This window comes from Microtus pennsylvanicus, chromosome 2 (genome assembly GCF_037038515.1).
Source record: "Microtus pennsylvanicus isolate mMicPen1 chromosome 2, mMicPen1.hap1, whole genome shotgun sequence".
Taxonomy (NCBI): domain Eukaryota; kingdom Metazoa; phylum Chordata; class Mammalia; order Rodentia; family Cricetidae; genus Microtus; species Microtus pennsylvanicus.
The window spans coordinates 69621618-69635747 of NC_134580.1; the positions used below are offsets into that span (position 1 = coordinate 69621618).

Sequence of the window (14130 nt, forward strand, 5' to 3'; positions counted from 1 at the left end):
ACTCTACAGGCACCCGCAAAGCTTTGCTTGCCAGAGAGCAGGACCTAGATCCAGGGCATTAGGTGGCTAATGGCAGGGTCTTGCTCCCCAAGTCCGTTTTTGGCCTCCTCAGCAATGAGAGTGGGAAAGAGGGTTTCGGATGATAAAGGAGAGAGGATAGTGGAATCCAAGAGTAGCAGTCAGCTTTGTGGCCAGGTGGCCTAAGACCACAGTTTGGTTCCCCAAGTAAACAGACAGTGGGGACATGCATTGGTGACCTCACAGCTCGAAGGCTTGTCTTTTTCATCTGTGAAATGGGGCATGATCCCTCCATGACTGCGATGAAGAAGAAACAGAACAGAAATGCTTCTAGGAACAATGGGATCTAGTCTCACCTCTCCCAGGATTCTCCCTAAAGGGGCACCTTTGTCAAGACCCCCTTGAGCCTCATCTACCCCCCCCCCCGATGACCTGAGCCCCACGAAGTCTCTATGCCAGCACTCAGGTTGTCCTGGAAGTCACTATGTAGCCCAGACTGACTTTGAACCGGTGACAATCCTCTTGAGCGTCTTGCTAATCCTGAGGATTAGTGTGAACTCCCGTGCCCAGTTCCCCAGCACTTGTCTTCACATCCACACATTCCTGAGCTGGCTTCTTGTGGGGGAGGCTGTTGGCTGTTTCTGTCCCCCATACCCACTCTGGGTTGAGCTGTGATTTCTTCCCGGCCTTGTATTAGGTCTTCTCACACTCCACAGGCTGCCAAGGGCAGGGCCCCAGCTTGGGTGCCTCCCTCCCATCTTCACTATTCCTCTGGCCACAGACCGGCCCTTAAGATAGGTAGAGCAGGACAAACTGGGAATGTTGCCTCCTTTTCCTTTCTGGCAAGAGGCTGCAGCCTTGAGAACATTCAGAGGCCTTGGCTGCCTCTCCCCTCCCTGCCATTGAGGCTTGGAGAGGTGGTTTGGCCACTTTCACTGCCTCTTCTGGCCCAGGCCTTTTACACTAGGCCCTACCCTAACCATCTGTTATGGAATCTTCCTTCTTCCCAGGAAAGCAGTCTTGCCTAGTTATTATGGCTGGTGTGTGCTTGTTTCAGATGGGCAGTATCCCCAGGAGTAAGAAGCATGAGTATGTAGGGCAGTTCTCTCTTCAAGAAACTTCTGTCAAGACCAAAGGTTTCTCAGCTTCTCCAGCCGAGTCAGAGCTACATGAGAAGCCCAGAGAGCGAGGCCAGCCCTGGACTGGGTAGGAGCAGGCCAGCGGGCACTGGAGGCAGAGCCAGGAATGAGAGGAGTACTGGTAAAGCCCCTCTCCCATCTGTAGAGCAGACTGTGGTTTTCTCTGGATTTGCCTGAGCTCCTCCCCTACCAGGAATACCCATGTGCACAGCACTCTGGCCAGATAGTGCAAGACAGAGCCAGCATCCAGGCCTTGGCTTCCATAACTGTGTCCAGAGGACACATACACCTTCTTAGAATATCATAAAGAATAGATGCTGGGCCAGTGTGAGGTGACGTTCAGGAACCTGCCTCATGCCCTGTATTGTTTCAGCTACCTGATTCTGACCAAGGTCGAGGGCTGCTGCCAGCCTGCTACAGTAGCTTACACGGCCTCCTCTGTCCAAAGGGAAAGAGAGACTGGACTCCAAGAAAACCAGCTTAAAGCTTTACCAGGTTCAACCTCAGTAGCCGCAGGTCCCAGACCTCCCACAAGATCGACTACACAACACAGCTTTCTCGGACAGGATCAGACATTTATAAAACGGGAATATTCACAAACAAACTGTGGGAGACACACAACCTTCCCAACAACAGGGAACACTATAAAGTGCTTCTTGCCTGTGACCATCTCTTCCCCATTCTAGGTCACAGGAGAACATGGGGCACGGCTCTGTGACAGCCTCAGAGCCACTCAGGCTAGGCATGGAGTCACCCCGGGGCTCCAGGCCACTCCATCCTGTAGCTCTGGAGTGGGAGGTCTGCTTCCTTCATTGGAAAGCTATCCTGAAAATGGGCTAGCATGTCAAGGCAGTGGAGGGGCAGGTGATCCTGTCAACTTGTACCTTGAGAAGAAAGCCATCCTTAAAAGAGCAGAGGGTACTCTGTCCCCATAGCTGAAAATGTTGCAAAATGAATCCTGGACCCAGACCTAGTTTTCGACCCTCTCAGACCAGCTCTCCAGGCTCACTCTACTTCCCTCCAGCAAGATCCCTTGGCCCTTTCCTCTGAGCCTGGGGCTCAGGAGCAGGGAGGCCAAACCCCAGGGCTCTAAATACACATCTCCTGTGCTGTTTCTCCACTCGCGCATGGGTTGTTTATAGTCAGAATGATGAACTAAAGGCAGCTCTCTGCTGAGAAAACCTGAGGTCATCTCAAAAAGAAGCCTGTCAGATGTGCTGGACAGCGGACAGCTGGAGGAGAGGGGAGCCTGGCCCCAGGTTCTGGTCTGACACAGTGAAGGCCAGGGCCAAGGGCATCAACAACTCTGAGGCTCGGCAAGGTCACAGGGGAGGTAGAGAGGAAAGGGCACAGAGGCCAGCTTAATGTTACATGTGAGAACAAAAATTCAAACAGGCACACACACACACACACACACACACACACACACACTCACTCCACACGCATACACTGTGGCTCATGTGCAGGCCACGGGGGTGGAAGTGGAAGGAAGACTTGCTCAGTTACCCACAATCCTTCTTTTCATAACTGCTTTCTCCACATGACCCAACAGCATTCCCAGGAGGTCAGAAGTGTGAGTATGTAGGGCAGTACATACATAGGGAGAGGAGGCTCCCCTGGAACATAGGCCTGGCTTCTCTGGGCCAAACCTTCCAATGCCACTCTGAGAAAGGGGATGGTGTGCTAGGTATTATCTCTATTTGACCTTTTACCAACTGCCCATGTAGTGCTCCAGCCCTCATGAGGTCCCTCTAAGTCTCTTGAAGCCCAGTCCTGAAGAGCTGACTAGTCCAGGGTAGGCCCTGGAAGCCTGCAGAACATAGACTGGCCAGCTTGCCTGGCTGGGTAGCAGCAGTACTTGCTAGAGCATATGCCTGGGAATGTGGCCAGAGGAGCTGTGGCCTTTAAGCCATGGGACCTGGTTTCCTCCACCAGCCCTGACCCTGGCCTGTCTTCAGCTCCTGGCAGTCCGAGGCTGGGCCCTAGTGGCTAGGGAAAGAACAGAGGACTGGAGTCTAGTCCTCACCTGGCTTCTAGAAGGTCCTACACAGACAGATATGCATGGGATTTAAAAGGCTGGTCAGGCTAGGTATGTCTGAAGGAGAAGCATCTGCTCCAGCTTGCTCAGGTCTAGTGTCACAAGGTGGGATCTAAGCCAGCAGGACTCTGGCTACCTCTGGAACCTCAAACTTTAGGTGAACGTCAAAAAATGTGGTCCTCCAGCTATCTGAGGGGAAAGAGAGTCTGGGGAGGCAGAGACCAGAATTCCAGCTAGGGTCCTACCACCACTTTCTACTGAAACAAGAAAGGGGGCTCCCAGGAACAGATCTGGGCTGAAGGTCACTGCTGTGGTTTCTAGTCCTGTGTCTGGAGATGAGGAAGCAGCTCCGGTGACAAGGATGATCCAGAGTCTTTCAGCTGAGGCAACATTCAGGATCACGAGAGTGTAAACAGATGCATGCACACGCAAACGGCACACCACGCCTCCTTTGCACACACACATACACTCGTCCGCTGTCTGTTGGTGACTGGGTTCTCTGTAGGCCGTGGCAGTTCAGGTACCCGGGCTTTGTCATGGAGCGATGACTCTCTAGCTGAAAGAGAAAAACACACGTGGAGGGTGCTCAGGAGGCTGCTTAGTCGCCAGGCACCGCTCCTCTGGCTGCTTCCCTGGGGATTCCCAGACTGCGAGTGGGACAACTCAGTGAACACGCTGCTTGGGCCGTCCCTAGGGCCAGGCTGTTGCTGAGCAACCATGGGGTAGCTGAATACTGGGTCTCTAAGCCCAGCACTACTGTTCCCTGCACACCCTTTACCAGGGATGAGAGCAGCAGAGGACAGGGCTACATGGCCACTACTGGACACCGTGAAGGATACTTGTTCACAAATGACAAGTATAGCCGCTGCTTCAAAGACGGGGGGCCAGGAAAAGTAGCTGTGTGAGAAGTTTCCTGGTTCTAGTACCTTCTGAAGAATAAGGCAATGACTGGGTTTAGAAACAGCAAGTCAAATTTCCACACACCAATCACAGAACCTGGCACAGGGCTATAATGGTGGGGGAATGGGTGAAGAAGAAAGGAATAGGGACAGGCGATGGCTCATTTTAAAGATCTGGAACATTCTGGATGTAGGGCAGAGAGAAACACCACTGTAATTACTGGGCTGTCTGCATCAACAGGCTGATGCAGTGGCATTTATATGGCTCAGGTCCTGACTCCCAGCACCTTAGGTTGTGACTCTCTTTAGGTAAAAATGAGATGACCAGGGTGACCTAAAATGGAAAAGGAACTTTGACCCAGAAAAAACAGAGACCATGACCTTGAACTCCTGACTCCAGAACCAAGGATTTGCTTCTGTGGTGCTTTGCTCTGAGGGCCTCACAGACCCTCACAGGCCAAGACAAGCTGCTACACTTCCATTTTCATAAATGAGAAACTGAACCACAAGGTGCCAAGACAGGAATCCCCAGGCTCTCGGGATATACAAATTCTGCCTGCATCTACGTCTGTGCACCACGTGAGTACCTGGATCCCTGGAGCTGGAGTCACAGACGGTTTTGAGTCACCATTTGGGTGCTGGGAATCAAACCCTGGGTTCTCTACAAGAGCAGCCGAGGCTTTTCTGGGCATCTCCCTCCAACTCCTGTTGTTTGGATTTTAACTAGTAAGCGAACTTTGTATTATTCCTCACCAAGACTTTTTTAAGATGTAAAAAGAAAGAAATTCAACACATTGGCATGGAGATTGATACCGACACAAAATAAAATGGAAGGTGTTAGAGATGAGCAAACACACTCTTAAAAGTCAGACACATTTGCAGACATGAATCTAAACTCGGCCTTTTAGCACATTCCAGCCTATTCTGAGTATTTATCTTATGCAATTGAGGCAGCCTGGACTCTGATCTTCCTGCTTCCACTTCCTAGGCGTTAGGACTTTGGGGGTTCAGAGCTCAGGCAGCCCTTTTAGGGCTGCACACTCCATCGGAAGCCGCCTGCGTCTGGAGAGTGACACTCAGTCGTACTCTCTAGATTAGAGAAGCTGGGCAGAAGTGGATACATGTGGGGCAGTTCCCGGGGCCTCGCCCTTTAAACCAAGTGTAACTGCAGCCAGCCATCCACCTCCCCTGGAGAACATGCTGCAGCAGCCAGCCATCCACCTCCCCTGGAGAACATGCTGCAGCAGGCAGCCATCCACCTCCCCTGGAGAACATGCTGCAGCCGGCAGCCATGCTCTTCCGTTAGCTGCACTGTGTTTATGGACACACTTCTAAGTACAGTTTCCAAGCAGAGCAAGCCTGCTGTTAAACCTGAGATGAGCTTCCCCCTGAAACACCAACTCCAGTGCCATCTCCATTTTGTTTCTTTTGCTCTCAATTCTTGGGGTTCACGGAACTATGGACATATCTTTTTAAAATTTAAATTCATTTTAAGTGATGCATAATGGCACGTCATGTGATTTTTAAAAACTATTTTGCCCCTTCCCTCTTCACTTCATAGACAGAAGATTTCACATCATCAGGCCGGCCTTGAATTTGCTATGTAACTAAGAACCTTGAGCTGTTGATCCTCCTTCCTTAGTCTTCTGAGTGCTGGGATTCCAGGCAGGCATGACTAGGCCTAGTTTACCCTGTGCTGTTCTAACACATGTACTGAGTTCTAACACATGTACTGAGTGCTGGGATTCCAGGCAGGCATGACTAGGCCTAGTTTACCCTGTGCTGTTCTAACACATGTACTGAGTTCTAACACATGTACTGAGTGCTGGGATTCCAGGCAGGCATGACTAGGCCTAGTTTACCCTGTGCTGTTCTAACACATGTACTGAGTTCTAACACATGTACTGAGTGCTGGGATTCCAGGCAGGCATGACTAGGCCTAGTTTACCCTGTGCTGTTCTAACACATGTACTGAGTGCTGGGATTCCAGGCAGGCATGACTAGGCCTAGTTTACCCTGTGCTGTTCTAACACATGTACACATTATGCATTCCTGAGATCAATTTAAACCTAGCTCCACCGACATTGATCATCTATGGAACACACTCAGCTCCTTTCTTATGGCTCATTTCCATGTCAGGAGGTAAGAACCAGAGCTTAGAAACACCTGAACATTGTCTCACCAGGAACACAGGCCTGGGAAGAAGAGCCAGGCTCTCTGGAGGGCTAGACTACCTCCATCTCCACACTGGATAGGCTGTAGTGACACACCTGACCTACATCAGTTGCACAAGTATCGGAGTAAAAACGGGGATTCTGGAAGTTGGGGTCTAGGCAGTGAAACCTCAGTACTAACAAAGCACAGGCCAGTGAGGGAAGGGCTCCTTGGCTGGCCCTCTCTGCACGGGGTGCTCACTAGAGTACTGTGCAGAGCTGGAGGGGGAAGCCCATGTGCAGTCCACTGTAAAAGATCACTGATGAAAGGGGAAGCCAGTGCAGAACTGGACGGTGATGGAGCCAACCCTGTGTCAGCAGCTGGAGTCATGTAACCCGCTGACATGACTGCTATTTGGAAGCTCACTATTTTCTTTGTTCAGTTTAGTGAACATTGTAAAAACTAAGTGTAGAACATTCGGTTGGCATGGGTTTGAGGAAAGCATGGAACCCAATGATCTTAGAGATGTTTTTCTACATACTGACTTAAATTGTAATGACTTCTCATGAGACAGCAAGGTCACAATGCCAATAGCGCAGAGCTAAGAGACTAAAAGCAGGGAATGATTACTCAGGCCTTGGCCTGCAGCCCAAGACATGTGACTAAAATGGTCAGGAAGGGGTACATCTTCCCATCCACACAACTCTGGCTGCACCTGCAGCCTCCTCACTGTGCCCACCAGTCAGCTGATTAGAAGTCACCTGGAAGCACATGCAAAGGCAGCAGTGTGCCCGCCTCTCCCCGGTGTGCTCCACTCACAGTTAGACCTTTTACACAAAGGGTTTGATTTCCCCCTGATATCCTGATTTGTGTGTCCCAGCAGTAGGGCAGGTGACAAGAGCTACCAAGCATTTCACAGCTGTGAGGGTTAATCTTGGTTGTCACCTTTCCCAGGGCAGCCCCTGGTAGCAGCAGCCCATTCCTGTCTGCCTGCCTGCACTGCACTCCTTGCTGTTAGCGCATCTATCCGGCTGCTGCTGCCCTTCTTTGACATGAGAACCCTTTCAACCTTCCAACTCACACTGCAGAGCAGTGGCTGTCCATGAGTCCCTCTGGCCTTCAGCACCAGCCTTGCAGACTCTGCAGTTCCTGGGTTCTTAGCCTCTTCAGTGTGCAGATGGCCATTGTTGGAATACCTAGCCCACTGTGAAGACAATCTAATACTTTCTTTTGTAAGCACGAACATTCTGTAGGTTCTGTTCCTCTAGAGCGCCTAATACAACAGATGAGGCCTAGATGCCCTAGCCTGCACACAGGAGGCACTTTTCTTTCGGGGTTTCCAAAAAACATGGCGCTCCCACTCTGCCTTGGAAAGACGTCTGTTCCTGTCACATCCTCTGACTTCCTGGCTCCTTTCCACCTTCAAGAGCTTTGCTAAGTCGTTAAAAACAGCCCCCGAGATCTCAATAGGTGATACATGGGTACCCAAACTACAGGGCAAGACAGGCACTCTGCATGGCTGATATAACTTCACCTGATTCTCTGTTAGGGCCCCATCCAGTGTTCAGTTCTCCTCTAGATGCAGTAGATCATCCTATTCCATAGGAGGCTTCTCTCCCAGAACTCCCTCGAGGGGCCCCTCTGCTTCCAGGACATCAGACTGCACAGACAATAATCCCAATAATGCCCATCCCAGCAGGGAGTACCATGCTCCAGTACTTCTGAGCTAGCCCAGGCTGTGAGGCCCACACACTGTGTGACACTGCTGATGCCCACCATGATCCATACTTCCTAGCTAACTGTGCCCCCGCGCGGGCCTCCGCCACAGGCCTGTTCTAGACACAGTCTAAGCCAGTGATCCTTACAGCACAGCAACCCCTTCGTGTCCCTGCCTTCCTTTCTTTCTTCTCAGGCAGGAAATCTTTTCTGTTTAATACTTATGGCCCCTTACTAAAACACCTCTGCTTCACTGTCTCCTCCTACCAGCATCTCCCAAGGTGGAGGTGGGGCTGCCAGTCCAGTTCACAACATGGCCCGAATCTAGGGTCCACTGTGGGAACATGAATGTTTGTTAACTGAGTAAGTGAGCACAGCCACCCCTGTTGTCCTGTCCCCACCTTGAAGAGGCACTGACGGCTGAGCTGGAACAGCCATCTTCCACCTGCCAGACCACAAACCATAAGCCTCACCTTTGAGCCCCCTGGAATGTAAGAAAAATGTTCCTATCTGTTTTAGCCGAGCAGGAGGCTTAGTATCACAAGCTGAATGTCCATTATCTGACTTTCTGAACTTAGGAATATCTGCATAGACTCCACTGCTGACACTCAGACAGTTTAGGATGCCACAGTTTTTGGATCTCGGTGCTTGGATTACGGGATGCTCAACCTGCATCCCCACTTCCACACGTTTGTGACTGACCAACACCTGTGCTTACTCTCGGGAACAGCAACCACCTTCCGAGAGAGTAAGTCATGTGTACAAGATCGGGCAAACGTTGATGTTTCTGGTGTTCAAAACACCCTTGAATCCAGTTCTTCTCAGGTTCACGTTCCTTGATCACACAACCCACCTTCATAAGCTGAAGGTGTGTACTGTTTTATTCTTCCTTTCCTAAGTTGCTTTGGCTGTATTCCACACTAATATGACTTTACATGCACTCTCCCCATATATCTGCACACAACAAGCCCATGTTGTGCCGTATGTCATCAGTTTACTGTGTAGTCTTGACACACACACCTAACCTTTCTATTTGTTAATCTTTCCTCAAAATCAGGGCATTAACGAAGCAAGTTCATTAGCCATAGCATGCTATGCTTAGCAGCACACCACAGACAGTATGGCATCTATAGTGGCCAGCTCTTTCAGGGACAAGGCAGCACAGCCTGTCCTCCTCGCAATGTCTAGAAGGAAAAGGCACCAAGTGCCTGCCATCTCACTGAGCACACAAATTGAGAGAGACACCCCACACAGACAGACCCAGAGAGGCCTTGAAGTGATTAGGACCAGAAAAAGAACCAGATAGCTCTAGAGTGAAAAGCCCCTCCAACCTATTGATGCAGATGTACGGAATAGTCTGACATAATGACTAAGGGGGGTGGCAAGCTACATTTCTCCAATATTGGCATAAAAGCCTTTCCTGCCTTGGGGAAGGAGGAACAAGGAGGGGGCAAATCTGTTTGTATTCTGTCTGATGTGAGCCCTGACTGGGATGTGCAAAGCTACGAAGTCTGTGAAAAGACCAGAGACCCTGTAAGCAGAAGCAGAGAGACAGCTGGGCCCTCTGGTCCTTCCAGGGCTGAGCTCTTTCCTGGCGTCTGAAGCTCAGTGTTGCCCTCATCTGGCCTGACTACAGAACACAGCCTCCACCTGCCAGCTTCACATCTGGGTATCAGAGTTGACTCATGAGCAGGTAGAAAAGGCAAGCAAACAAACAGAACAAAGCTAAACCCCCTTTCTTTTCCACTAGTCAGAAAACAAAGGACTTAAACTTTTAAATTTCTTTCTTCTAAAATAAAATCTTCTTTACTTAAAAAATAATAATCTTTCTTTAGATTTTTTTTAAATACTTATTTATTTATTACATATATAACATTCTGTTTGTGTGTATGCCTGCAGGCCAGAAGAGGGCACCAGACCTTATTACAGATGGTGGTGAGCCACCATGTGGTTGCTGGGAATTGAACTCAGGACCTTTGGAAGAGCAGGTAATGCTCTTAGCCGCTGAGCCATCTCTCCAGCCCCCCTTTCTTTAGATTTTATGAAGTAAACTGGACATGCTGGCTCACATCTGAAATTCTGGCACTCAAGAGGATAAGGCAGGAGGATTGCTACAAGTTCAAGATTGGCCTCAGCCACACAGTGAGGCTCTATCTCAAACAATGGTTCTCAACCTGTAGGTCTCGACTGCCTTGGGGTCACATATCAGACATCCTGCATATCAGATATTTATATTACAATTCATAACAGTAGCAAAATTACAGTTATGAAGTAGCAATGAAAACAATTTTATGATGGGGGGGTCACCACACCTTGAGGGTTATTAAAGGGGCTGCAGCATTAAGAAGGCTGAGAAGAGAACCACTGGTTTAGAAGTTATGAAAGTCAGACCGGTGGGATTTTGAGCAGAAATCCTACTCCTTAATCTGATTTGCTGTTTGAACCTCCAGTTGGCAAGCAACAGCTTCCTAAATCATGTTACCTCCTTCTGCAAGGACTCACTCTCAGGCGTCCTTGCTTGGTGGCTCTTGGGCAGGCATCTCTGTCACCCTAGCCCGCTTGCTCAATTCTTCACCGGGAGGCTGCTCAGCTGCTTCCAGCTTGCGTTTAGGGGAGGCTGGGCCACTGGCTATGGGTCTGGGGCCTGTGAAGAACCACAGAGACAAGTATAGTTCCACATCACAAGGGTGTCATGCTATGCAATGCCTGCTTTTTAGATACAGGGAGCCCTGCCCTGGCCTCCTTTTCAGCAGTGACCTCACTTGGGAGCTGCGTGAGGAGGGCATGGCCTGGCCTGCTGGCAGCAGGGCCAACTTCTGGTCTCAAGTCCCTGGCTCCTGGTCTCAAGTCCCTGGCTCCAGGCCAGAGACTGATGCGGCATATCTGCTGCTCTTGCTCTGAAGGTGAGGCATTCCCTTTGCAGCCCTGGGAAAATCCCGGAGTTCTGGCCACTTCCGCATATGGAGCATCACCAAGTCGACCAGCACCCTCACTCTCTCCCTGCTCCTCCTGTCCACTGTTTATGTCGCGGGCACTTTTAGAAGCCCAGTGGGACCGTGCCCTGTTCTGCTGACTCCCCTCAGTGCAGGAAGTCAGAGGATGGGGAATATGAGTGCTCTGCTCCACTTGCCGCATGCTCTGGCTTCCTTCTGTTCCTAGAGTGGGCTCTGCTTGCTCCTGCATCTGGGACTCTTCTTGCTGTTTCCTTCCCTAGTTCTTATCAGGACATTGCTAAACAATACTTACAGAGGTGCCCTCGGCAGCTCCTATTTAAAGTGGTCCTAAAGATACCCTATTCTTAGCCCCACACCAAGCCATCCAATGCCCTCCAAAATTCTTATCTGAATGCTCATATTTGATTGTCTTACAGCATGCCCTGGGGGAATAAAAGCTTCATCAGGCATATGCTCATTTTGGCCTTAGCCCTGAATGACTGAAGCGGTGGCACAGCTCATAGAAGGCCAGAGAGGCGAGAGGCCAGTGTAATAACTCACCTGTGTTGCTGATACTCCCAGCCTGGCTAGAGCTGGGATCTGCCACTGGGTGACTGAGGTCTTCCACACAGGAAGGGACAGATGCTAGAAGACCTTGGAGACAAAGGGACAGTCAGATTAAGAGAGCTATAGGTCATGAGAAACAGAGGGGCCAGGAGGGCAGGACCAGGGCACAGCCTCCACCTTTTCCCAGCACCCCAAGCTGCCCAGTCTGGCGTAGCCTGCAGTGTCCTCCCCAGGGTGAGCGAGATGTCAGTGGGGCAGGAGCTCCTTACAGAGTCCCCGGTATCGTGACAGCTGCTGGTAGATCTGCTTCATGCGCTCAATGTTGAGCCGACTTGTCTCAGCATGGTTGACGATAGGTCGCGGGTAGTCTACGCCAATGATGCACTTGGCGGCCTTCTGAACCGACTCAGGGGCATTCCAGGGCTCATAGATGTAGCGAGAGGGGAACCCTTTCAATTTGGGCAGGTATCGCCTGAAACACATACGGGTGATGTGTCAGCACACTGTGGCTCTTCTTAAAAAGGGTTCAGAGTACCAGAGGAGGGCACAGTGGTTCAAAGCCAGACAGTCTGGCTTGCATCCTCACCGAATGTAGTCCCCACTGGGGTCTGTGCGTCGGCCGAAACCCACAGGGCAGTAGCAATGGAAGAACTGTTGGAAGAAAGCGCTGCAGGACAGCCACATCCAGCTGCCTGCGTTTACGCTGAAATCTGCATCCAAGAGCAGCTCATCAAATACCTAGATAGGGGACAACCAGCCTCCTTGGAGACCTGACGCTCTGGTTCTTTCCAAGTCACTGTAATACCCCAAGGAGCAAAGTTCTTCTGCTGAGCACATGGAAGGGATCTCCTAGACCCAGGGATCCCACCCCAGTCCCCAGCCTAGAAGGGGGCTGACCTTGGCTGGCCTGGTCACAGGGTACAGGCCAGCTTGCACTCACCCGGACCCCGCTCTCCCAGCTGACCCAGAGGTCCCCGCGGGTGAGGAAGCAGGCCACGGCGTGCCGGGCCAGGTGGTGGATCCAGCCCTCCTGCCTCAGTTGGGTCATGATGGCGTCAATCCAAGGGAAGCCTGTCTTGCCCTCAGCCCACTTGGCCAGGGCTTCAGGGTTGCGGTCCCAGGGGATCTGGATACAGATGGGGTTCCCCTCCATTCGGTCAAACCTGGGGTTATTGGTGGCCGCTGTGTAGAAAAACTCTCGCCACAGGAGTTGTCCAAACAAGGAGAGGGGGGGCGTGCTGTTCTTCTTCACCTGAGGGGGGGTGGGCATTGCACACAAAGGTGAGCACCTGCCTGGTTCTCAGCACTGTGATGCTCAGGGCTCCTGCACAGAACAATCCCCTATGTGTGCAGAGGGACCAGGATCACAAGGCTCATAGTGTGTGACATGCAGGCCCTGCTCTGAGCACCAAGACTGGCTTCAGATGGCCAGCAGTGAGAAAATGATGCTACGGGAACCAAACCCTTCAAGACCACTCAGGATTCTGTGGCTCTATCTTCTAGAAGGCTGAAGGGATTTTATACATCATCAATTAAAAAATGTGGTCTAGAGACCTGAGCAATGCGCTGCCGGCGGGAGTGATCTGCAAGCAAAACCTCTACCATGAGTCTCCTCAATAAACCCAAGAGTGAGATGACCCCAGAGGAGCTGCAGAAGCGGGAGGAGGAGGAATTCAACACAGGCCCCCTCTCGGTGCTCACGCAGTCGGTCAAGAACAACACACAAGTGCTCATTATCTGTCGCAACAACAAGAAGCTCCTTGGGTGGGTGAAGGCCTTTGACAAGCACTGCAACATGGTGCTGGAGAATGTGAAGGAGATGTGGACTGAGGTCCCCAAGAGCGGCAAGGGCAAGAAGAAGTCCAAGCCTGTCAACAAGGACCGCTACATCTCCAAGATGTTCCTGCGCGGGGACTCAGTCATTGTGGTGCTACGGAACCCGCTCATCGCCGGCAAGTAGAGTAGAGGCCTCTTTCTTCCATGAGAGCCTGCTCCCTGCCCTGCCAAGCCCTGCCCAATGGGATGGAAATAAAACCCTGTTTTTTGTTTTGTTTTCAAAAAAAAATGTGGTCTAAACACCTAAGTATCACTGAACCCAGAGAAGTTGAACTGGTACCTACCTAGAGCCTTCACCTCTAGTGTTCGTGGTACTGGAAGGTACTCTGTGTGCTACCAGAGAACGGTAAACACCATCCCAGCTGCAAACCCTCTGATGTATAATGGTGACTTGCCTGCACCATACTCTGGTACAACAGAGGCACAAACATTGTGGAAGCAACCAACCACTGTCTGATGACTGGATTTAAGAAACCCACCCCAGGGGGCTGGAGAGATAGCTCAGAGGTTAAGAGCATTGCCTGCTCTTCCAAAGGTCCTGAGTTCAATTCCCAGCAACCACATGGTGGCTCACAACCATCTGCAATGGGGCCTGGTGCCCTCTTCTGGTCTGCTAGCATACAAACAAACAGAATATTGTATTCATAATAAATAAATAAAAAAAAAAGAAACCCACCCCATGAGATGGAACTCATCCCTGACACTGCCCAGGTGGCCAATAACCTTGGTGGATAGGTCATAGATCTAGGGGAAAACCAAAGGGACACAGCAATAAAATGCCTCCTAACAGCACTCTGCCATACTCATAGGTCAGTGTCTCACTCAGCCAT

At 50.9% G+C, this 14130-nt stretch overlaps 1 protein-coding gene and 1 pseudogene across 6 annotated transcripts in view; one reads left to right on the forward strand and one right to left on the reverse strand.

Annotated features, from left to right (window-relative positions):
• Positions 1 to 1711: 1711 nt before the first annotated feature.
• The window catches only part of Cry2 (cryptochrome circadian regulator 2), a 33284-nt gene continuing 20865 nt past the window's right edge, over positions 1712 to 14130 (reverse strand). For 2 of the 6 annotated variants that reach the window (XM_075961462.1, XM_075961466.1), the window contains 6 exons: positions 12405 to 12716; positions 12051 to 12202; positions 11734 to 11936; positions 11459 to 11551; positions 10467 to 10608; positions 1712 to 3751 (listed from right to left, as the gene is read on the reverse strand). In XM_075961462.1, the coding sequence (XP_075817577.1) occupies positions 10469 to 10608; positions 11459 to 11551; positions 11734 to 11936; positions 12051 to 12202; positions 12405 to 12716 (900 nt within the window). In that variant the 3' untranslated portion in view covers positions 1712 to 3751; positions 10467 to 10468. Of the gene's footprint in view, positions 3752 to 10446; positions 10609 to 11458; positions 11552 to 11733; positions 11937 to 12050; positions 12203 to 12404; positions 12717 to 14130 lie in introns of all 6 variants that reach the window. The other 4 variants (XM_075961460.1, XM_075961464.1, XM_075961463.1 and 1 more) reach the window with 3 other exon arrangements.
• LOC142843672 (small nuclear ribonucleoprotein Sm D2 pseudogene) lies at positions 13024 to 13523 on the forward strand (annotated as a pseudogene).